The sequence below is a fragment of the Pseudophryne corroboree genome, chromosome 6 (assembly GCF_028390025.1).
Source record: "Pseudophryne corroboree isolate aPseCor3 chromosome 6, aPseCor3.hap2, whole genome shotgun sequence".
In the NCBI taxonomy this organism is placed as follows: domain Eukaryota; kingdom Metazoa; phylum Chordata; class Amphibia; order Anura; family Myobatrachidae; genus Pseudophryne; species Pseudophryne corroboree.
Window position 1 is genome coordinate 147,380,997 of NC_086449.1, and position 25,902 is coordinate 147,406,898.

At 45.8% G+C, this 25,902-nt stretch overlaps 1 protein-coding gene across 8 annotated transcripts in view; it reads left to right on the forward strand.

Moving 5' to 3' along the window:
* Positions 1 to 25,902, forward strand: part of FAM178B (family with sequence similarity 178 member B) — a 1,338,131-nt gene that overhangs the window by 907,606 nt on the left and 404,623 nt on the right. For 7 of the 8 annotated variants that reach the window (XM_063931992.1, XM_063931993.1, XM_063931991.1 and 4 more), the window contains one exon: positions 8,183 to 8,270. The exons of the other annotated variant lie outside the window; for it this stretch is intronic. In XM_063931992.1, coding sequence (XP_063788062.1) covers positions 8,183 to 8,270 — 88 coding nt within the window. The remainder of the gene's footprint in view (positions 1 to 8,182; positions 8,271 to 25,902) is intronic. 8 annotated transcript variants of the gene reach the window in all.

Here is a 25,902-nt window from a genome sequence, read left to right on the forward strand (position 1 = left end):
TTGATAAAGAGATAGTATACTCGTAACTAGTATGACTATAAAGAAAGAAAAAAAAACCACGGTTAGGTGGTATATACAATTATGGACGGGCTGCCGAGTGCCGACACAGAGGTAGCCACAGCCGTGAACTACCGCACTGTACTGTGTCTGCTGCTAATATATAGACTGGTTGATAAAGAGATAGTATACTCGTAACTAGTATGTATGTATAAAGAAAGAAAAAAAAACCACGGTTAGGTGGTATATACAATTATGGACGGGCTGCCGAGTGCCGACACAGAGGTAGCCACAGCCGTGAACTACCGCACTGTACTGTGTCTGCTGCTAATATAGACTGGTTGATAAAGAGATAGTATACTCGTAACTAGTATGTATGTATAAAGAAAGAAAAAAAAACCACGGTTAGGTGGTATATACAATTATGGACGGGCTGCCGAGTGCCGACACAGAGGTAGCCACAGCCGTGAACTACCGCACTGTACTGTGTCTGCTGCTAATATAGACTGGTTGATAAAGAGATAGTATACTCGTAACTAGTATGTATGTATAAAGAAAGAAAAAAAAACCACGGTTAGGTGGTATATACAATTATGGACGGGCTGCCGAGTGCCGACACAGAGGTAGCCACAGCCGTGAACTACCGCACTGTACTGTGTCTGCTGCTAATATAGACTGGTTGATAAAGAGATAGTATACTCGTAACTAGTATGTATGTATAAAGAAAGAAAAAAAAACCACGGTTAGGTGGTATATACAATTATGGACGGGCTGCCGAGTGCCGACACAGAGGTAGCCACAGCCGTGAACTACCGCACTGTACTGTGTCTGCTGCTAATATAGACTGGTTGATAAAGAGATAGTATACTCGTAACTAGTATGACTATAAAGAAAGAAAAAAAAACCACGGTTAGGTGGTATATACAATTATGGACGGGCTGCCGAGTGCCGACACAGAGGTAGCCACAGCCGTGAACTACCGCACTGTACTGTGTCTGCTGCTAATATAGACTGGTTGATAAAGAGATAGTATACTACTAATATTATATATACTGGTGGTCAGGTCACTGGTCACTAGTCACACTGGCAGTGGCACTCCTGCAGCAAAAGTGTGCACTGTTTAATTTTAATATAATATTATGTACTCCTGGCTCCTGCTATAACCTATAACTGGCACTGCAGTGCTCCCCAGTCTCCCCCACAATTATAAGCTGTGTGAGCTGAGCACAGTCAGATATATATATACATTGATGCAGCACACTGGGCTGAGCAGTGCACACAGATATGGTATGTGACTGAGTCACTGTGTGTATCGTTTTTTTCAGGCAGAGAACGGATATATTAAATAAAACAAACAACTGCACTGTCTGGTGGTCACTGTGGTCGTCAGTCACTAAACTCTGCACTCTCTTCTACAGTATCACAGCCTCAGGTCAATCTCTCTCTCTCTCTCTCAACCCTAATCTAAATGGAGAGGACGCCAGCCACGTCCTCTCCCTATCAATCTCAATGCACGTGTGAAAATGGCGGCGACGCGCGGCTCCTTATATAGAATCCGAGTCTCGCGAGAATCCGACAGCGTCATGATGACGTTCGGGCGCGCTCGGGTTAACCGAGCAAGGCGGGAGGATCCGAGTCTGCTCGGACCCGTGAAAAAAACATGAAGTTCGTGCGGGTTCGGATTCAGAGAAACCGAACCCGCTCATCTCTACTTCTAAGCAGACTATTGCTCGTTGGATTTGTAGCACAATTCAACTTGCACATTCTGTGGCAGGCTTGCCACAACCTAAATCTGTCAAGGCCCATTCCACAAGGAAAGTGGGCTCATCCTGGGCGGCTGCCCGGGGGGTCTCGGCATTACAACTCTGCCGAGCTGCTACTTGGTCAGGGGCAAACACGTTTGCAAAATTCTACAAATTTGATACCCTGGCTGAGGAGGACCTTGAGTTCTCTCATTCGGTGCTGCAGAGTCATCCGCACTCTCCCGCCCGTTTGGGAGCTTTGGTATAGTCCCCATGGTCCTGACGGAGTCCCCAGCATCCACTTAGGACGTTAGAGAAAATAAGAATTTACTTACCGATAATTCTATTTCTCGTAGTCCGTAGTGGATGCTGGGCGCCCATCCCAAGTGCGGATTGTCTGCAATACTTGTACATAGTTATTGTTACAAACAAATTCGGGTTGTTATTGTTGTAAGCCGTCTGTTCAGAGGCTCCTACGTTTGTCATACTGTTAACTGGGTTCAGATCACAAGTTATACGGTGTGATTGGTGTGGCTGGTATGAGTCTTACCCGGGATTCAATATCCTTCCTTATTGTGTACGCACGTCCGGGCACAGTATCCTAACTGAGGCTTGGAGGAGGGTCATAGGGGGAGGAGCCAGTACACACCACCTAATCCTAAAGCTTTATTTTTGTGCCCTGTCTCCTGCGGAGCCGCTATTCCCCATGGTCCTGACGGAGTCCCCAGCATCCACTACGGACTACGAGAAATAGAATTATCGGTAAGTAAATTCTTATTTTTTCTAAGATTGACCTACGCGGTGCGTACAATCTAATCCGAATAAGAGAGGGGGATGAATGGAAGACTGCCTTTAATACCCACTCAGGGCATTATGAATATTTGGTGATGCCTTTTGGGCTCTGTAATGCCCCGGCAGTCTTCCAGGACTTCATGAACGATGTGCTCAGGGAATATTTGGATAGATTCTTAGTTGTATACTTAGATGATATCCTAATCTTCTCCCATTCCCTGGAAGAACATCGGAAGCATGTACGCTTAGTCCTCCAGAGACTCAGAGACCACCGGCTTTGGGCGAAGCTGGAGAAGTGCGAATTTGAAGTTCAGCAAATCGCATTTCTAGGATATATTATCTCCCCAGAAGGTTTCCAAATGGAGGGTTCCAAGGTACAGGCAGTCCTGAATTGGGTGCAGCCCACTAGTTTGAAGGCGCTTCAGCGTTTTCTGGGCTTTGCAAATTTTTATAGACTATTTATCGCTGGATTTTCGTCTATAGTGGCGCTCTTGGTGGCACTCACTAAGAAAGGGGCGGATGTTGCTCACTGGTCTTGTGAGGCCAAAGCGGCTTTTGCCCGTCTCAAAAGGGCATTTGTCTCGGCCAAGGTGCTGCGACACCCAGATCCAGAGCGTCCTTTTGTGGTGGAGGTGGATGCCTCTGAGATGGGTATTGGGGCAGTGCTCTCTCAGATGGGGGTGTCTGATAATCGCCTTCATCCCTGTGCTTACTTTTCCTGTAAATTTTCGCCTGCCGAGATGAATTATGACGTGGGTAACCGGGAATTGTTGGCTATTAAGGATGCACTCGAGGAGTGGAGACACTGGCTTGAGGGGGCTAAGTTTGTGGTCTCAATTCTCACCGACCATAAGAATTTGGCATATTTAGAGTCAGCGAAGCGCCTCAATGCCAGGCAGGCACGATGGGCTTTGTTTTTTGCTCGCTTTAATTTTTTGATAACATATCGCCCTGGGTCAAAAAACATCAAGGCTGATGCGCTCTCGCGGAGTTTTGCTCCAATCCAGGAGACCACCGAGGAGCCATTGCCCATTGTGTCCCCATCATGTATTAAAGTGGGCATTACCCAGGACCTCTTGTCATTAGTCCTTAGAGCACAGGAGCAGGCTCCTCCAGACCTTCCGGTAGGTCTTTTGTTTGTGCCTCCTAGGTTAAGACAGCGAGTGTTCCTGGAATTCCATGCCAAGAAGTCGGCAGGTCACCCGGGTATTGCCAGAACTCGGGAGTTGCTATCTAGGGCGGTGTGGGGGCCCTCGGTGGCTAGGGATGTGGATCAGTGGGTTCGGGCATGTGACATCTGTGCCCGAAATAAGACTCCTAGAGGGGTTCCTGTTGGCCCATTACATCCACTCTCTATTCCATCTAAGCCATGGACCCACATTTCAATGGATTTTGTGGTGGACTTGCCCAAATCCTCGGGGATGACAGCCATCTGGGTTGTCGTTGACAGGTTTTCGAAGATGGCGCACTTCGTTCCATTGGTTGGGCTGCCATCGGCCAGACGCCTGTCTGAATTATTTATGCTGCATGTTGTGCGCCTCCACGGGTTGCCACTTGATGTGGTCTCTGACCGCGGATCCCAGTTTGTGGCCAAATTCTGGAGGGCATTTCGTTCCGATCTCCAGATTTCTGTCAGCTTGTCGTCAGGCTACCATCCGCAGTCTAATGGGCAGACTGAAAGGGTGAACCAGTCCTTGGAGCAGTTCCTCAGGTGTTATGTCTCCAAGTGTCAGACTGACTGGATGGCTCATCTGTCCATGGCGGAGTTTGCCTATAACAACGCGGCTCACTCTGCTACAGGGATCTCTCCCTTCCTTTGTGTGTATGGGCATCATCCTAAGGCCAATTCTTTTGACCCCCTGGACTCCACGCCTGGTGGTTCCTCTGTGGTTTCGGTCCTTAGAGGTATTTGGAGGAAAGTGAAGAAAGCCCTTGTGTCTGTGTCATTAGTGACCAAAGGGTTTTTGATAAGCGGAAAAGACCCTGCAGCTTCAAATTAGGAGACTTCGTCTGGTTGTCTACCAAGAATTTGAAGTTGAGACAGCCATCTCATAAGTTAGGCCCCCGGTTCATCGGTCCTTATAAGATCACTAGGGTTATCAATCCGGTGGCATTTCAGTTAGATCTACCCCGTTCTTTGGGTATCAATAAAACATTTCATTGTTCCCTTTTAAAACGGGCGATTAGTAATCCTTCTTCCAGTGGAAGACCTTCCCCTCTTCTGATACGTGGCCAGAGGGAGTTTGTTGTTGAAAGGATTCTTGACTCCAAGATGGTTCGGGGTCGGCTGTCATTTTTGGTGCACTGGAAGGGGTATGGCCCGGAGGAGCGGTCGTGGGTGCGCAGTTGTGATCTTTATACCCCAGACTGTTACGCTCTTTCTTCTCGCAGTTCCCCGATAAACCCGGTGGTAGGGGTTCTTTGACCCCTCGTCAGAGGGGGGGTACTGTTAGGGTCTACTGCTCTGTGCTGCCACGTCGTCATGGCAACCGGGAGACAAGTGCTAGCGGAGTAACCTGAGCGTAGCTGATACTCCGGTTCGGGTCTTTTGCTGTGCAATGGTTACAGGCTCTGTGCACGGCAGGGGATCCGGTGCTGGTTTTTGTGCTCACAGTCTGTGAGGTCTGAGTGGGGCGTGGACAGCACCTGCTATATAAACCCTCTTCTCAGGTTAGGCAGATGCTGCTGAATCTTTGTTGGTTAGTCAGTTCCTGAAAGCTAGCTAGTACTGTGTAAACTTTGTATTTGTTTGTTGCTTACTGCAAATAGGCCTTGGGATTTGGTATTACACTCTGCCAATCCAGACCTAGCAGTAAGACTGGAGTCAATCGTTTAACCTGCTGGGGTTCTTTTGCTACTCTGTGAACCTAGCAAGTTTGCGGCTGTATTCTCAGACTTGCCTGCCAAAATCCTTTCTCACTGTGCAAGGTGTTCAGGTGTCAGTTTAGTGGCAGTAAGCTGAACCAGTGCACTGCAAGTGAGGACTAGGATTGTGGAGACTCTCCTTGTGTCTATTATTCCATCTCTGACCAAGGAGTTTACTGCCACACCCGTTGGTAACCCTTTAGGGTTTTGCTGTTGCCCTTAGCAACAGCATTTCGGGTTCTCTACGTATTAAATCACTACATCTCGCTTCTTTCCATCTGAGCATTCCTAATACTAGGGAGACACCCGGTTTCTTAGCCTTTGGGCTTCTCTGTTCACTTTGTGTTTATTTTGTTACCCTATCACCTTCTGTGTATGTAATGTCATATTCCCCAGTCTGTCTGTGAGTTCATTTGTTTTGCATCCCTCACCGTTCAGACACCAGTACATTCCTGCTGGCACTGGTGCGCATAACAGGCAGATTTCAATCTTTTAATCCCATTCCAGTTCTCGTGGTGGTGTGCTTTTTATGGAATTAAATCTCTATAACACTTCCCTGTTGGTTACGGTACCTACTTTTCTGAGGACAGCTAATGAACCTCCCTCAAGTTCTCAGATGGCAGCAGGTCTCTGTAGAGAAGGTCTTCGGGAAGTCTACTTGAGTAGGATAGAAAACAAAGGACAACTATTTGCCTGACCATAAAGGATAATCTATTTGATCTTATGTCACACCTTAGAATAAACCCATGAGTGGCGACTGCTAATGAAGTAAGTCCCACAAAGTCTTTGCTGGTACAACTACAATTTAATGTCTGTAGGAATCTATTTTTGATGTGTTTTTTTTAATAAGCTCAAGTGAACATACAGTAGCTGTCTTTGGTTCCAGATTCAATAAGTAGCGGTAATTTACCAAGCAGGGAAAAAGGTGGTAGCCTTTTTCTTATTCAGTCAATTTGGTACTAACGTGCAGAGTTATGAGTTAACATGTTTGCAATACCCACGATAACAGTGATTTTCGGTTGAGCATTCCTCAGACTCGAACAGAAATCCGCCTTAAGTGCAGCTTGAAACTTATCACAAGCTGCCACTGGTATTAATTGAATTGCCCCAGCAGACCAATTGGCCAGACCATCTGGTTTTTGGGGACATGATGGCAAAACCAGCTTTATCTACAGTACTCACCTGGTAACATTTAACAGCAATAGAGCAACACCCTTCAAACTACATATATTACAGGGGTACATTTTACAGTGCAGGATGCCCAATATTTACTAAATTGCTGGGTGAGAGGGGATGTCGGAAAGGCTTTTTTTGCAATATGCCTGGCACCCTGATCTCAATATGACACTTCCTTACATTATCATATTGTATATAAACAGGGTAATGCAACTTTCAAATGTATTTCTTTTAGGGGGCGATTAAATTCTGCACAATATACGTGCACATCATTGATGATAATTACTGCAAAGCAGCATCACTCCTTTTACTGAGCACCTCTATGGGTAGTGATGTTGTGTCTGTGATGTTCTACCAGCGTATCCACACCATTTTGATGTCCTATCACAGACCTGGCATTTAATAGACTCATCCGGATACTGACCAGCTATGTCTAAATGTACTTTTTCGTGCATGTTGTCTATTCCTGCTCATGCTTGCGGTACAAATTATTCCAAATCTACATCGTCCTGATATTGTAAAAATATTGTACACCAGTTTTAATAATGTGAATGGAATGTAAAATGCAGCACCGCTCATTAGGCATATTTTACTGACTGGATAAACTTGGAACTGAACACTAATTAGTGAATCAGTTATTATGGAATTGAGTTATTTAAGTGAAAAAGTGATTCACCAGGAAGTTGTGTGATTCATTACATGGTTTATTTAGGAAAGAGATTAGAAATATTAAATTAACAGTTATTTAACAGTTGTATTTAAAGAGGCAGTGTCATGAAAACTATCCGATAATATAAAAGGCTAACGCTGCTCCTCAACTCTTAGGGGAGAATTCAAGTGTTTTTGTGCCAATGGAGCCAGTGCTGAGATTACTGTGATGTTGTTCCGTCATTTTGATGGGCTGGCAATTAGTATATATGTAATGCTGTATATAAAATACTTATGAACTGCCTTATGATGGTAGCTATAGAAGGGATTTTAACCTAATATAACCACTTTCTTTTAGAAGAGGGCTGTGAGTGTAGTGGGGGATGCAGGATTGTTCAGCTTGTGCTCAGCTATAGACCTATGCATATAAGAAGAGGAAACTGAGTCCATCCCTACGTGGGTCTGCATTACACATTTTGGTCTATAATGCCATTTTGCTGATAATCAGGACCTGTTGACCTATTCTTACGTGTGTACAATATCTTTTTTACGTTGAACCTTCCCCTCCAGATTACTGTTTTGCCTAAAGCCCCTGCCCCAGCTTTGAAGTTCATCCTTTTACCTACTGTTTAGACAGGTCACCTTCAGTATATAAGCAATACATCCTGCTTCCCCAGGGCTGCAGCTGTTTCCATTTCTGATAAAGCCACGACAGCCCATTATGTCCATTTCCTGAAAAATGCACAATTATTGTTAATGACGCAGCAAATAAAGTGTTAATGAGAAGGTTTGATTGGTGTCATATAAAGCAGTGTATTATATTTTTCTATAAACATGTGAGAGAACAATTCCTGTTCTGTACATAACCCCATAAAGCGCAGTACTGTTATGAAAGACCGTACCTTGCCTTATTTGGATTGTATTTTTTGCCTAGTAAAATACTACATTGTCTTTTTATTTAGGCAGTTAAAGAAGCAGCTAAGCTTAGTAATCATCACTAAATTGCTGTCTAGAAGTGTAAGCTGTGTCCCATGGGAAGAGAGTCTTCAAGTAAGTGAACTTTTTAGAAACCAGATGGGGGTGGGGGGCCTGATTCTGGGTCAGACGCATCTGCAGCTTCTTTTCCATATGCTTGCTAGATTATGCTAATGCTAGAATCCACCTTTGTATACTAATAATCAGTGGGACTGCAGGTGGAAGCCTGTCCCACTCACTGTTCTCACATCCTCAGCTGCCATCATTAGTATTGGGACTTACGCCAGCCCCATGCTGACTGCAAAAGTTCCGGCTGAAACAGATGTTCATCTGCGTGCTACAATGCAGCAAGAACGTGGAATTACTCGCCCATGATGCTCCCATGAGTCAGAAGAGTTCCGTGTCATCACATGGTCAATGCCCACGAATAGTGCTGCCCTTCACTGTACAGATCTATCTGTACACACTAGCGATTGGCGTCTGTGTGCAAATACCTGTCCCCGCGCATGTGCAGAAGCCAATATCTTCCTTAGAAACATGCACAGTAAGCTAAATCTTCAAGATCTGTGTGCATTGCAACCTGTGTGCAATTCAGAATCACCCCCTAAGAGGGCATTTTCCAAAGTCAAAAACAAATTATCTTACAAGTGTTGTGGTATAGTGGGTGTGGCTGCCAATCAAACAATTATACAGTAGAATAAAGAAAATACTTGTATGAGAACAAGCAGGTAAATGCCAGAATTGTTGTGTTTAATGTAATAGTTGTGAAAAAGTATTTTCTGAGAAATGCACACATTTTAGGAGGTGGAGTAATACTATTTTCTCTTACGTCCTAGAGGATGCTGGGGTCCATTTTAGTACCATGGGGTATAGACGGTTCCGCAGGAGCCTTCGGCACTTTAAGACTTTTCAACAATGTGAACTGGCTCCTCCCTCTATGCCCCTCCTCCAGACCTCAGTTTAGAAAATGTGCCCGGGAGACTTGATGCACACTAGTGGAGCTCTACAGAGTTCTGCTAGAAAAAGACTTTGTTAGGTTTTCTATTTTACAGGGAAGCTGCTGGCAACAGCTTCCCTGCTTTGTGGGACTTGGGGGGGAAGTAGGAACCAACTTCTCAATTAGTTAATGGTTCTGCTTCCGCTGACAGGACACCATTAGCTCCTGAAGGGTACTGAACACAGCCCAAGCCTGGCCAGCATTCACTCCCACAGCACTGCCGCCACCCCCTAACAGAGCCAGAAGTTAGAAGGCTGGTGAGTATATTACCGGAGTCCTGCAAAGAGGGGATCCTCCGTTCATCGTTGGCGGCAAAAAAGGTACAGCACAGCGGCTGAAGCTGCGCGAGCATTCATCTCAAAACACACACAGGGTACAGGGCGCGGAGGGGGGCGCCCTGAGCTGCATGGAAAATCCTTACTCTCACTGGCAAAACGGTAAATACATGTATAGCCTCTGATTTACAAACCCCAGCCAGTATAAAAATCATTGTAGCTGAGGCAGGAAGGCGTGGCTTCTCCTCAGACTTGCCAGACACTCACTCTGCCATTTTCTCATGCAGGGTCACAGAGAAAAGCTGACAGACACTGTTCCTCCTCATAACAACGCTGAAACAAGTACCAGGGTGTTATAGAGAGGGGGGGGGGGGGGTTATTACATTAGGTGAGCGTGCCTAATATTGAAATAAAGTGCTGAAGGTTTTGTATAATATCAGTGCCGTAACTAGGCACTTTAGCGCTGTGTGCAAGAAACAGCATTGCCCCCCCCCCCCCCTTCATATATAAAACAGGGCCAGTGCAAAAAATATATAATGGGTATGGCCACAGAGCTCCCTTTTACACATTACGGCAGGAAGAGCTCCCTTTTACACATTACGGAAGGCAGAGTCCCCCTTTTACACATTACGGCAGCAGAGTCCCCTTCTTACACATTACGACAGCAGAGTACCCCTTTTCCCACATTATGGCAACAGAGCCCCCCTTTTGTTACACATTAGGCAGGTGGAGTCCACCTTTTACACAGCCAGGTAGAGCCCCCTTTTTACAAATTATGCAGCAGAGTCCCCCTTTTTACACATTACGGCAACAGAACCCCCCTTTTTTACACATTAGGCAGGCGCACGCTAAAAGTATAGGTGGCTTTATGGGGACGGGGCAGGGCCACAGATTTGTACCAATTCACATTACGTCACGCAGTAGCATCCGTAAGTCACATTACCACGCACAGTGGTGTCCATCAGTCACATTACACTGCACAGTGGCGTCCATCAGTCACATTACACTGCACAGTAGCGTCCATCAGTCACATTACACTGCACAGTAGCGTCCATCAGTCACATTACACTGCACAGTAGCGTCCATCAGTCACATTACACTGCACAGTAGCGTCCATCAGACACATTACACTGCACAGTAGCGTCCATCAGACACATTACACTGCACAGTAGCGTCCATCAGTCACGTTACACTGCACAGTAGCGTCCATCAGACACATTACACTGCGCAGTAGCGTCCATCAGACACATTACACTGCGCAGTAGGGTCCATCAGTCACATTACACTGCACAGTAGCGTCCATCAGTCACATTACACTGCACAGTAGCGTCCATCAGTCACATTACACTGCACAGTAGCGTCCATCAGTCACATTACACTGCACAGTAGCGTCCATCAGTCACATTACACTGCACAGTAGCGTCCATCAGTCACATTACACTGCACAGTAGCGTCCATCAGTCACATTACACTGCACAGTAGCGTCCATCAGTCACATTACACTGCACAGTAGCGTCCATCAGTCACATTACACTGCACAGTAGTGTCCATCAGTCATATTACATTGTACAGTAGCGTCCAGTAAACACATTACTCTGCACAGAAGCATCCGTCAGTCACATTAAACCACACAGCAGCGTCTGTCAGTCACATTAGACAGCGCAACAGCGTCTGTCAGTCACATTACACCGCACAGCAGCATCCATCAGTCACATTAGACAGCGCAGCAGCGTCCGTCAGTCACATTATACAGCGCAGCAGCATCCGTCGGTCACATTAGACAGCGCAGCAGCATCCGTCAGTCACATTACACTGCACAGCAGCATCCATCAGTCACATTAGACAGCGCAGCAGCGTCCGTCAGTTACATTACACCTCACAGTAGCGTCCGGCAGTCCCATTACACATCGCAGCTGCATCCGACAGTCCCATTACACAGCGCAGCAGCGTCTGGCAGTCACCATAGAAGAGCCCCTTATACACATTACGCTAGCTAGGTAGAGGGGAGAGAGAGTGTGTGTATGTGTGTGGAAAGAGTATGTGTGTGTGTTGAGAGAGAGAGAGAGAGAGTGTGAGGGTGTGTTTTGCACTGCTTACTTATCTATTCAGCTGGCGGCTTCTGTTCTGTCCTTTCTCCCTCTCCTCATACTGCAAGATGGGTGGCGCAGGTGGAGTCGGTGAGTGCATGGGAAGAAGCTCTCTTTCACTGCCTGCTGCTGTAATTTACATACAGCAGACAGACATTGGGGTGGAGATCAGAGCCCGATTAAGGCTATGGGGGGCCCGGGGAACTTCTGACAGTGGGGCCCCTAATAAAGAGGCAGGTAGATATATTTATTTCTTAGAGGGTGCGGTATATATATATATATATATATATATATATATATATATGAAAAAAAGAATTCTCATGGGAGCTGAACCACCTCAGATATCACATACAAATATATTTATTCATAAAATATAACAGTAAATACTGCAATATTACATAAAAACATCAATAAAACAAATGAAAAATCATATGCATTAAGTGAACAATACTGATTTGTAATCATCTGGCGAATTTGGTTTGATGGTATCCGCACTTATAAGATATCAATTTTTCCACCAGAGAGTTTAGATGTATATTCAAATTCACAAACACGTAAAAACCCAACGCGTTTCGTCCATATAGGACTTCATCAGGGGTCGTGATCAACAAGTCAATATTTGAAAATTTCAAAATCCCATCCTGCCAATGCCGTGGGCATGAACAATATTCTCAAAGGTAGAATATTACAATATTCGTGCACATCACATATAGTTCACCAATATGCAATAAAAAGTATAAATGCTGTGACAATGACCTTTTGAGTATAATATTATCAACTCCAAAAATAAGAGCAATAAGATCGGCTCAAAGAAATTGGGCATATGAAAAACCCTTAGTAATGCCTCAAGATTCACTCCACAGCTACCGGGTAGTTATACTTTTTATTGCATATTGGTGAACTATATGTGATGTGCACGAATATTGTAATATTCTACCTTTGAGAATATTGTTCATGCCCACGGCATTGGCAGGATGGGATTTTGAAATTTTCAAATATTGACTTGTTGAGCACGACCCCTGATGAAGTCCTATATGGACGAAACGCGTTGGGTTTTTACGTGTTTGTGAATTTGAATATACATCTAAACTCTCTGGTGGAAAAATTGATATCTTATAAGTGCGGATACCATCAAACCAAATTCGCCAGATGATTACAAATCAGTATTGTTCACTTAATGCATATGATTTTTCATTTGTTTTATTGATGTTTTTATGTAATATTGCAGTATTTACTGTTATATTTTATGAATAAATATATTTGTATGTGATATCTGAGGTGGTTCAGCTCCCATGAGAATTCTTTTTTCCATAATTCCCTTTCTGTGCCTTATCTGACAGGAGGCATTTCTTAGTGGTGTGAGCTATATTGTACATTAGCGCAAAAAAAAGGGTTCTTTATTCTTTGTATATATATATATATATATATATATATATATGTCAGACCCTAAAATTCTCAGGCAGCTTACTTTTTGTTCTGCCCCTGACTCTCTTCCAAGCAGTTTGCAGATTCGGGACCTCCGCCTGCGCTGGGCTGGCTCGGCTCCACGCATCGCCAGGGATCCCTTTCTTCTCCTTTCCGGCAGCCTGCGCTTACTTCACACAGTATTGGACAGCTGAGCCGTCGCTCAGCTGTCCTGTACTGAAATGCGGCGTCAGCGCCATGGTTCACAAGGGAGTGAGGAGCTGGGAGCGCTGGCAGCACAGATCGGATTCGATCTGTGGTGAGTGGCAGGGGCCCATTTAAAAAGGGGGGGCCGGGGTATGGACCCCCCCTTAATCCGGCTCTGGTGGAGGTCACAAGGAAGTGGGCGGAGCTTCAGGCAGCAACTGATTCTAGTGAGTTGGAGCAGGAGCAGCTGCGGACGAATATGGGGGGCGGGGCGGAGGCAGCTGTAGTGCCGCAGTTGTCGTGGCAATTGCGGGAGCAGGTGCCGGCCGTACAATCTCTCACCCGTCACCGCTGCCAGCGCTACAGCTAGTGCCGGTAGCCGCGGCCCCACAGTTTTTGGCGGCGGTCTTGCGCCCACAGTGCTTTTGCGCTGTGTGCCAGGCACCGCCGGCGCATAGGTAGTTACGGGCCTGATAAATATACATATACAATTCTCTTCATATAGGGCGCGGTGTGTGAACTGTCAAATCTCTCTGCATTTCTCTGACAGATTTTAGTGTGGGTCTGTCACCGATAGCTCCCCTGTATGATTGTGGTGTGAGAGTGCATGTTTGTGACATGTCAGACAATGGAGAAAGCTCTTCCCCCGAGGAAGCCATTTTAGATACGCAGGAGTGTAATGTGGTGGCCCTTCCCTCACAGAAGGAACCAGAGTGGGTGAGAAAATTACAAAGTAATATGTCAAAGCTTTCTAGAAAATTCTCGGAGTCTGAACAACAGAATACTGGAGAAAGTCAGTGGAGGATGTACTATTTACTGATCCCTCCACATATCCACACGTGACCCTCAAGTTCCCAGAAAAGGTCTCTGGACCAGATAATGCAAGGGGACACAGACACAGATTCCGACTCTGACGTCGACACTGGGGATTTGAGAGGGGTATACCCCAAATTAGCCAAAAGCATACAATGTATGATAGTTGCTATAAAGGAAGTGTTGGAGTTTCCTGAAACAACACTGGTCCCTGAGGAAAAGGATTATTTTAAATTAAATAAAGGTTGTGACTTTTCCACCTTCAAAGGATTTGAATGCGTTCTTTGAAGAATCCTGGGCTAACCCAGAGAAGAAATTTACCCTTCCCAGAAGGATACGTGTAGCATACCCTTTCCCTGAGGAAGACAGGCATAAATGGGAGACACCCCCAATGATAGACACCTCAGTTTCTCTGCTGTCTAAGAAAATAATTTTGCCTGCCCCTGGTTCAGCCTCTGTAAAAGATCCAGCTGACCGTAAATTAGAAACAACCCTAAAATCCATATATACGGCTAACGGAATGGTGCTCAGGCCCACCATTGCTTGTGCGTGGGTAGGTAACGCTGTGGAAAAATGGTCTGACAACTTGCTTTTTAACATAGACACAGTTGACAGGGATGAAATAGTCCTAACTCTCGGCCATATCAAAGATGCTGCAGGTTACTTAGTTGAAGCTATGAAGGATATTGGGTTGCTGAGTTCAAGATAGAAACATAGAAACATAGAATTTGACGGCAGATAAGAACCACTTGGCCCATCTAGTCTGCCCCTTTTTTATTTTATCCTTTAGGAAATCTCAACCCTTTTCTAACCTTAATTCTTTGTAAGGATATTCATATGCCTGTCCCAAGCATGTTTAAATTGCCCTACAGTCTTAGCCTCTACCACCTCTGATGGGAGGCTATTCCACTTATCCACTACCCTTTCTGTGAAGTAATTTTTCCTTAAATTTCCCCTGAACCTCCCCCCCTCCAGTCTCAATGTATGCCCTTGAGTTCTAATACTTCTTTTCCTTTGAAGAATGTTTCCCTCCTGAACTTTGTTAAGACCCTTGATATATTTGAAAGTTTCTATCATGTCCCCCCTTTCCCTTCTCTCCTCCAAACTATACAAGATTCTCCGCTATGGCGATTTCAGCCTGCAGGGCGCTGTGGATCCGCCAATGGAATGCTGATGCGGAATAAAAAAAAAAAAAAAAAGAATATTGAGGTGCTTCCTTGCCATGATTTCATCGACTACATCAGGCAAATCAACATTTCTGCCTTCCGCAGCTGCTCCACCTAGGAAAGGATTTCATTCTCATAAGATTTAATCCTTTCGGCCCAACAGCTACTTCGGCTAAAACCTCAGCATGACGCTGGGGCTTCCCTGCGGGAGTACGATCGGGTGGGGGCATGTCTACTGTCTTTCAGCCAAGTCTGGGTTCACTCAGATCTGGATCCTTGGATATTGCAGATAGTATCCCAAGGGTACAAATTGGAATTTCAGGACCTTTCCCCATGCCGATTTTGCAAATCAGCCTTACCAGCTCCTGTTCAGGACAGAGCAATAGTGCTGAACGCAATACAGAAATTATGTCAAGACAACGTAATTTCCTTAGTTCCTGTGTCACAACAGAAAAAAGGGTTTTATTCAAGCCTGTTTGTAGTGCCGAAACCGGATGCCTCGGTCAGACCGATTTTAAACCTAAAGACTCTGGGGGTCATTCCGAGTTGTTCGCTCGCAAGCGGATTTTAGCAGATTTGCTCATTCTAAGCCGCCGCCTACTGGGAGTGAATTTTAGCATCTTAAAATTGCGAACGATGTATTCGCAATATTGCGATTACACACCTCGTAGCAGTTTCTGAGTAGCTCCAGACTTACTCGGCATCTGCGATCATTTCAGTGCTTGTCGTTCCTGGTTTGACGTCACAAACACACCCAGCGTTCGCCCAGAAACTCCCCCGTTTCTCCGGCCACTCCTGCGTTTTTCCCGGAAACGGTAGCGTTTCCGCCCAGTAACACCCATTTCCTGTCAATCACATTACGATCGCCAGAACGAAGAAAAATCCGTGAGTAAAAATCCTAACTGCATAGCAAAATTACTTGGCGCAGTCGCAGTGCGGACATTGCGCATGCGCATTAAGCGGAAAATCGCTGCGATGCGAAGATTTTTACCGAGCGAACAACTCGGAATGACCCCCTCTGAACCTTTATTTGAAAAGTTTCAAATTCAAGATGGAATCCCTGAGAGCCGTGATCTCCAGCTTGGAGGAAAAGGAATTTCTGGTATCGATGGACATCAAAGATGCTTATTTACATGTTCCCATCTACCCGCCGCATCAGGCATACCTGAGGTTTGCGGTGCAGAACTGCCACTACCAGTTTCAAACATTGCCTTTCGGGCTCTCAACGGCTCCGAGAATATTCACCAAAGTGATGGCGGAGATGATGGTTCTTCTTCGCAAGAAAGGAGTCAAAGTCATCCCATACTTGGACAATCTCCTCATACTGTAAAAGCGAGATCCAGGGAGAAACTAGTGCAGAACATTGCACTTTCCCTGACGGTGCTTCAACAGCAAAGTTGGATCATAAACCTTCCAAAATCACAATTGGAACCCACAAGGAGGTTATCATTTCTGGGAATGATATTGGACACGGAAGCACAGAAAGTATTCCTACCGGTGGAAAAGGCTCTGGAGATCCAGAGGATGGTCAAACAAGTTTTAAAACCAGCACGCATATCGATTCATCAGTGCATCTGCCTGCTGGGGAAGATGGAAGCGGCCTACGAGGCTCTACAATTTGGCCGATTCCACGCCAGGGTGTTCCAGTGGGACCTACTGGACAAGTGGTCCGGATCGCACCTATACATGCACCGGAGGATAATCCTGTCAACAAAAGCCAGAATTTCACTCTTGTGATGACATCAAAGTTTTCACCTCCTGGAGGGACGCAGGTTCGGGATTCAGACTTGGATCCTGGTGACCACAGATGCAAGCCTCCAAGGTTGGGTAACAGTCACGCAAGGGGAAAGGTTCCAAGGATGATGGTCAAGTCAAGAAGTACTTCACATAAGCATTCTGGAATTGAGAGCTGTGTACAACAGCCTTCATCAAGCGACACACCTTCTTCAAGGTCGTCCCATACAGATCCAGTCAGACAATGTAACGGCAGTAGCTTACATAAACCGCCAGGGCGGAACAAAAAGCAGAGCGGCAATGGCAGAGGTGACAAAGATACTCCTCTGGGCAGAAAGACATGCAAAAGCTCTGTCAGCAATTTTCATTCCGGGAGTGGACAACTGGGAAGCAGACTTCCTTAGCAGACACGATTTCCATCCAGGAGAATGGGGCCTCCACCCAGAAGTCTTTGCAGAGGTAGCAGATCGTTGAGGCGTTCCTCAAATAGATATGATGGCATTGCGTCTCAACAAGAAGCTTCAGAAATATTGTTCCAGGTCAAGAGACCCACAAGCAATAGCAGTGGATGCACTGGTGACCGAGTGGGTGTTTCAGTCGGTGTATCTGTTCCCTCCACTTCCACTAATACCAAAAGTTCTCAAGATCATCAGAAGAACAAGGGTTCGAGCAATTCTCATTGCTCTAGACTGGCCAAGGAGGGCTTGGTATCCAGATCTTCAGGAGTTATTACTGGAAGATCCTCAGCCTCTTCCTCTTCGCAAGGACCTGCTTCAGCAGGGACCGTTTGTTTATCAAGACTTACCGCGGCTGCGTTTGACGGCATGGCTGTTGAGCGCCAGATCCTAGCCCGTAAGGGTGTTCCCAATGAAGTCATTCCCACACTTATTCTGGCCAGGAAAGGGGTAATGTCCAAACATTACCATTGTTTTTGGAGAAAATATGTATCTTGGTGTGATTTCAAGAAGTCTCCTGCGGTGGAGTTTAAATTAGGACATCTTCTCCTATTTCTACAGGCGGGTGTGGATGCTGGCTTGAGATTAGGGTCTATCAAGGTCCAAATTTCGGCCTTGTCTGTTTTCTTTCAGAAACAGTTGGCTTCCCTTCCTGAGGTCCAGACGTTTGTGAAGGGGGTTCTGCGCATCCAACCTCCCTTTGTGCCTCCTGCGGCGCCGTGGGATCTTCATGTGGTGTTGCAGTTCCTTAAATCGGACTGGTTTGAGCCTCTACAAGAGGTAGAGTAGAAGTTTCTCACTTGGAAACTGGGCATGCTGCTGGCCTTGGCCTCAGGCAGACGAGTGTCTGAATTAGGGGCTCTTATTTGATTTTTCATGAAGATAGAACTGAACTGCGGAACGCGTTAGCATTTTCTTCCAAAGGTTGTGTCTTATTTCCATATCAACCAACCTGTGGTGGTGCCAGTGGCTTCTGACACCTCAGCCGTTTCAAAGTCCTTGGATGTCGTCAGAGCGTTGAGGACTTATGTTGCAAGAACGGCTCGGATAAGGAAAACAGAATCTTTGTTTGTCCTCTATGACCCCAACAAGATTGGGGGTCCTGCCTCTATGCAAACTATTGCGCACTAGATCAGAGGTACCATTCAGCACGCTTATTCCACGGCAGGATTGCCGTTACCGAGTTCGGTAAAGGCCCACTCTACAAGGAAAGTGGGTTCTTCCTGGGCGGCTGCCCGGGGTGTCTCGGCGTTGCAAATTTGCCGAGCAGCTACATGGTCAGGGGCAAACACGTTTGGTAAGTTTTTCAGGTTTGACACCTTGGCTGCTGACGACCTTCAGTTTGGTCAGTCAGTTCTGCAGGAACATTAGCACTTTCTCGCCTGTACTGGAAGCTTTGGTACATCCCCATGGTACTAAAATGGACCCCATCATCCTCTAGGACGTAAGAGAAAATAGGATTTTAATAACCTACCGATAAATCCTTTTCTCGTAGTCCGTAGAGGATGCTGGGCGCCCGTCCAGTGCTCATTTTTCCTGCAGAATTACATTTTATCTTTTTACACAGGTTCTCATGTGTTAAGATGTTCACAGCTGTTGCTTTTGCGTTATGCATGCACGTTAGCATGGGTTATGTTGAAAGCCATGTTAGGCGGCATGTTTTGTATGGTGTGAACTGGTGTGAATCTCGCAACTAGTTTAATGTAAATTCTTCTCTCGAAGTTGTCCGTCTCCTCGGGCACAGTTCCAATACTGAGGTCTGGAGGAGGGGCATAGAGGGAGGGGCCAGTTCACACTGTTGAAAAGTCTTAAAGTACCGAAGGATCCTGCGGAACCGTCTATACCCCATGGTACTAAAATGGACCCCAGCATCCTCTACTGACTACGAGAAAAGGATTTACCGGTAGGTAATTAAAATCCTATTTTAACATCTATTATACCTAATCTAATGTTCAGACAAACACCAAGAGGGCACTTATGGTGTAGTTTCTTCAATAAACTATTAAATATGTTTTAATAAGCATTATGCACACATATTTCAGGCTTAATCTTTTTTCTTATCAGAATATCTTTTCCACTGTAGGAGTAGTCTTTTTGCAGCTTCAGTCCTTCCACAATGTCTAATAAAGATAGTAATAGAGAATCTGGTCGCTTCAGATGTTTCAGCCTGTGGCAATGTACAAATGGGTCCTTCTACATTATTGCTGCAGTCACATTAAACAGCCCTTGTAGTTACACTATGCCGTGTCGTGACTTGATTGCGCCGAGCGTGTTTATGTGCGACATTTTCCATTTAAATGCATGTAATTTGAATTGTTATGCAAATAGGAAGCATAAGCAACTTATGCTGATTAAAATGATATGCGGTATGTCTAAATTCTGTGTGTGACTGCGGCTATATGTGTATACTAAATGCTACATTACAGGGTTTTCCTGGAAATCACTGTAATGTAGCATTTCGTATGCGTATACAGCCACAGTCGCGCACACAATATCGGCATGCCGCATAATTTAATCAGCATAAGCTACTTGTGCGTCCTATTTACATAGTGATGCGAATAAGACGCCAGGCTTCTCCTGCTTATATGGTGTATTGAGGCAAGATATATGAGGACACATCTGTATGTATATGGCACCTGGCGCTCCCTTGTTGGTTAAAGTGTGAGAGTGAGAAATATAAACATAAAAAATTAAATAAAAACTATACGTTCCTGCAAAGTGGTTGCAGTCCTTTGTGTCTTTTTTCTGCAATGGGTGGATAGCCCGTCTTTAAATGGGAAATATGAGAATGATACACAAGCCCATGGACATTCTCTGTCTGAGGAGGGGAGCTATGCTCTTGAGACAGGATGTCATCATCTTGGTACCTATATATCTCTACAGTCTGATTTAGACTGCTCGGCAGGGTTTTGGAAATTACAGTTGTGCTAGGAAGGCTGGAAAACTTCCACATATTCACACGCAGGACTGGTTCAGTTGGTTTGGAGTTATCGATACATTTAGGATTGTCCAGTAAGATCACTTCATAAAATTCTTGTATATCTAATTAAGCTTGAAATAGGTTAATTTGAAAGATACCAATAACTCACTCAACAGATTTCCCCAGTTGTTTGTCATCACTTTGGTTCAATCTGGTACAATATTCCTCCAAGAGGTCCAATGTGCACTGGGTGTCTTGGCAGAAGCGAGGAAAGATGTTGCGTATCGTCCCTTAAGGCGCACATTAGCCGTTTTAATGTGTTTGCATCCAGGGATGCCAGTTTTGGAATGAGGGTGGGGTGCCCTGTTGGCATTAAGCATACCCACCTTAGAGGCAATTTTGGGATGTCCCCAGCATTTTCCCACTGTCTCCCAAATGGAGGACTAAGAAATTAGGTTTTTTTGCAATTGCGTTAAATTTTATACATTTTTAATAAAGTCCATTGGGGGTCATTCGGCTCCTTCTCTTTATTCTCTTCTCTTATTCTTTTTCTTACCTCTCTTTCCTGTCTAGAGGAGAAACATTATTGAGTACTCTTAACAGGCATAGGGTGTAGATGGGTAGAGCATGGGTTAAGAATGGGAAGAGTATGGACGGGATTAGTATGGGATCCCAGCGGTCATAAGACCGACGCCGGAATCCCGACAGGCATATGCAAGTTGGAAGCAGTTCATTTTCCGTCTGTCGGGATCTCGGCGGTCAGGATACGGATGCCGGAATCCCGACTGCCAAGGGATCCTGGTGGTCGGAATCCCGGCTGCAAGCGCAGCGATTCCCCTCATGGGAGTGTTAGAAGACAGATCTTCAATCAAGAAAGTGACGGCTAAAGGTACCGCGCGGCTGGCGGGAGCGCAGCGCGCCATGTTGCCCACACATACACAGGCACTGCAGGGCATGGGGGGGGCGCCCTGGGCCGCATGAAACCTATGGAAACTGGCATAAATAAGGGGCATAAGTTGCTGAGGCACAGTCCTACCCCCGCCAGTAAAAAATAAAAAATTACCTCCTAAAAGCTGAGGAGAAACACACCATTGAAGAGTGGAGCTTCCTCCTCAGTCAGCCAGCACACTGCTCAGCGCCATTTTCTCTCCTCAGGCTGCAGAGATAACACTGGTCCTCCTCCACTGCTGAACAACTATCAGGGTGCAAAACAGGGGGGGGGGGCACAGTGAATTTGGTGCTATATAATTGTGTGATTAACATTATAAAAGCGCTGCATGTCAGTGGGCATTTTGTGTTCACAGACATTGTGTTACTGGCGCTGGGTTGTGAACTGGAAAAATCCTATCTGTGTCCCTCTGACAGATTTTACTGTGGGTCTGTCCCCTATAAATCCCGGAGTGTCTGTGGTGTGGTTCTGCACGTGTGTGACATGTCTGTGGGAGGGAACTCTGTGGAGATACGTTAGGGACACAGAGGTGTAATATGACACCAAGAGCCTGACTGGGTGAAAGGTTACATGATAGTGTGAATCATATCAGTAAGAGGTTGGACTGAATCTCATACAGAAAATGAAAATAATCTGTTGAAGATGTGATTTTTAATAGTTCTGCCTTTCATCCACAGGGACCTTTCTGGGTCACATACAAATTTGCACAAGTAGTACAAACTGATACCGACACGGACTCTGATTCCTGTGTCGACACTAGTGATTCCAGGGGAATAGGTCCTAAGTTAGCAAAAAAGCATTCAAAACATGTTTTAGCTATAAAGGAGGTGTTAGAAGTTACGAAGCCCCCTCTTTTACCACAAGGAGAGGGTTTACTTTAGTAAAGAAGTAATGTCATTTTCCCTCCACCTCAGGTCTGATTTAACCGGAAAAGAAATTTCTGATTCCCAAAAGGATATCAGGCAGCTTACCTTTTTCCAAAAAAGGTGGGAGTCACCCCGCATTTTAGACAGGGCCGTGTCATAAAAGAGAAAAGGTGTTTCTCGCTGCGCCTGGAATGGCTTCACTTAACGAGCCGACAGACCGCAAGTGAGTGAGGTGATTTATTGATGTAGCCAATGGGACACTACTCAGGCCTACCACTGTCTGAGTGGGTGAGTAGTGCTATTGAAAAGTGGTCAGAAAACTTGTCATTAGACATTGACACAGTAGATGGAGACGAGATACTCCTAACGTTAGGTCATATCAAAGACGCTGCTGCGTACTTACTAGAATCCATGAAATATATTGGTTTCTTGGGATCAAGAACCGCTACCATGGCAGTATCGGCTCGGAGGGCGTTGTGGATTCGCCAGTGGAATGCTGATGCAGATTCCAAAAGAAATATGGAGGCTCTCCCGTATAAAGGTGAGTCCTTGTTTGGTGATGGGCTGGATGCGTTAGTTGCGGTGGCTACCGCAGGTAAGTCAACATTCTTGCCTTATGCTCCTACACCGGCGAAAAAGACACATCACTCTCACATACAGTCCTTTCGGCCCAACAAATACAAAAAGGCCAAAGGTCTCCCCTTTTTTTGCAGGTAGGGGAAGGGGGAAAGGAAAGAAATCTGCAGCGTCTCCCGGATCGCAGGAGCAGAAGTCCACCCCTGCTTCTGCCAAATCTGCAGCATAATGTTGGGGCTTCGGGTGGTAGCACGTCTGAAACTTTTCAGCCAAATCTGGATTCAATCTGGCCTGGACCAATGGGTCTTACAAATAGTGTCCCATGGGTACAAACTAGAGTTTCAAGACATCCCCCCATGCCGATTTTTCAAATCGACCTTGCCAGATTCTCTTCCTGGAAGAGAGGCAGTAACAACGGCAATTCAAAAATTATGTCAGGATCAGGTCATTGTCCTGGTACCCTTGGCACAGTAAGGAGAAGGTTTTTTATTCAAGCCTCTTCGTAGTTCCGAAGCCAGACGGCTCGGTCAGACCGATTTTAAACCTGAAAAATCTGAATCTCTACCTGAAAAGGTTCAATTTCAAGATGGAATCCCTGAGGGTAGTGATTTCCAGTCTGGAAGAGGGGGACTTCATGGTGTCAGTAGACATAAAGGATGCTTACTTGCATGTTCCCATTTATCCTCCTCACCAAGCTTATCTGAGATTCGCAGTACAGGATTGCCATTTCAGACGTTGCCGTTCGGACTCTCCACGGCACCGAGGGTATTCACCAAGGTGATGGCGGAGATGATGGTCCTCCTTCGTTAAAAAGGAGTCAATATAATTGCTTATCTGGATGATCTCCTGATAAAAGCGAGATCCAGGGAACAGTTGGTGCAGAACATCGCACTCTCCCTGTCAATACTCCAACAACATGGTTGGATCATGAATTTTCCAAAGACGCAGTTGGAACCGACGACAAGATTGTCCTTTTTAGGGATAATTCTGGACACAGAAGTACGGAGAGTATTTCTTCCAGTGGAAAAGGCTCTGGAAATCCAGAAAATGGTCAAACAAATATTGAAACCAACAAGCGTGTCGATCCATCAATGCATTCGGTTGTTGGGAAAATGGTAGCGGCCTACGAGGCCATACAGTTTGGCCGATTTCATGCCAGAGTATTCCAGTGGGACCTATTGGACAAGTGGTCCGGATCCCACCTACACATACACCGGAAAATAATCCTGTCCCCCAAAGCCAAGATTTCGCTCCTGTGGTGGCTACACAGTTCTCACCTACTAGAGGGACGCAGGTTTGGGATTCACGACTGGGTCCTAATAACCACGGATGCAAGTCTCCGAAGCTGGAGAGCTGTCACACAGGGGGAAAGCTTCCAAGGAAAATGGTCAAGCCAGGAAGCCTGCCTTCACATAAACGTTCTGGAATTGAGAGCCATTTACAACGGCCTTCTACAAGCGGTACATCTTCTTCAAGATCCCGTGCAGATCCAGTCGGACAATGTAACAGCAGTCGCATACATAAACAGGCAAGGCAGAACGAAAAGCAGAGCGGCAATGGCAGAGGTGACAAGGATTCTCCTCTGGGCAGAAAGACATGTTAGAGCTCTGTCAGCAATTTTCATTTTGGGAATCGACAACTGGGAAGAAGACTTCCTCAGCAGACACGATCTCCATCCAGGAGAGTGGGGCCTCCACCAAGAAGTCTTCGCAGAGGTGACAAGTCTTTGGGGAGTTCCTCAAGTAGACATGATGGCATCTCGTCTAAACAAGAAGCTTCAGAGATATTGTTCCAGGTCGAGAGACCCTCAAGCAATAGCAGTGGATGCACTGGTGACCCAGTGGGTGTTTTGGTCTGTATATGTTTTCCCTCCACTTCCACTGATTCCAAAAGTTCTCAAAATAATAAGAAGAACAAGAGTTTGAGCAATCTTCATTGCCCCAGACTGGCCAAGGAGGGCTTGGTATCCAGATCTTCAGGAGTTGCTCATAGAAGTTCCTCAGCCTCTTCCTCCTCGAGAGGACCTACTACAGCAGGGGCCGTGTGTGTATCAAGACTTACCGCGTCTACATTTAACGGCATGGCTGTTGAGCGTCGGATCCTAGCCCGAAAGGGTATTCCCAAGGAAGTCATCCCCAATCTTATTCAGGCCAGGAAAGGAGTAACGTCTAAACATTACCACCGTATTTGGAGAAAATATGTGTCTTGGTGTGACTCCAAGAAGGCTCCTACGAAAGAGTTTGAGTTGGGATGTTTTCTCCATTTTCTGCAGGCTGGTGTGGATGCGGGCCTTAGATTGGGGTCAATCAAGGTCCAGATTTCGGACTTGTCAGTTTTCTTTCAAAAACAATTGGCCTCCTTTCCAGAAGTTCAGACGTTCGTGAAAGGGGTTCTGCACATCCAGCCTCCAGTGGCACCATGGGACCTTAATGTGGTGTTGCAGATCCTTCAATCGGGTTGGTTTGAGCCTCTACAAGAAATAGAGTTGAAGTTTCTCACTTGGAAAGTGGTGATGCTTTTGGCGTTGGCATCCGCAAGGCGGGTGTCTGAATTGGGGGCCTTGTCCCACAAGAGCCCTTACATGATCTTCCATGAAGATAGGGCAGAGTTGAGAACTCGTCAACATTTTCTTCCAAAGGTGGTTTCCTCTTTCCAAATAAAACAACCTATTGTGGTGCCAGTTGCTACTGACACGTTCGCTGAGTCAAAGTCTCTAGATGTGGTTAGAGCTTTAAAGATTTATGTCGCTAGAACAGCTCGAATACGGAAAACAGAGGTTTTGTTTGTCCTGTATGCTCCCAACAAGATTGGGTGTCCTGCTTCCAAGCAGACTATTGCGCACTGGATCAGAGGTACGATTCAGCAAGCTCATTCTATGGCTGGATTGCTGTTACCAATATCGGTGAAGGCCCATTCTACTAGGAAGGTGGGCTCCTCCTGGGCGGCTGGCCGGGGGGTCTCGGCATTACAACTTTGCCGAACAGCTACTTGGTCAGGGTCAAACACATTTGCAAAATTCTACAAGTTTGACATCTTGGCCGATGAGGATCTCAAGTTCGGTCAATCGGTGCTGCAGGGTCATCCGCACTCTCCCGCCCGTACTGGAGCTTTGGTATAGACCCCATGGTCTTGATGTCGTCCCCAGCATCCTCTAGGACGTATGAGAAAATATGATTTTGATAACCTACCGGTAAATCCTTTTCTCCTAGTCCGTAGAGGATGCTGGGCGCCCTTCCCAGTGCGTACTTTACCTGCAGT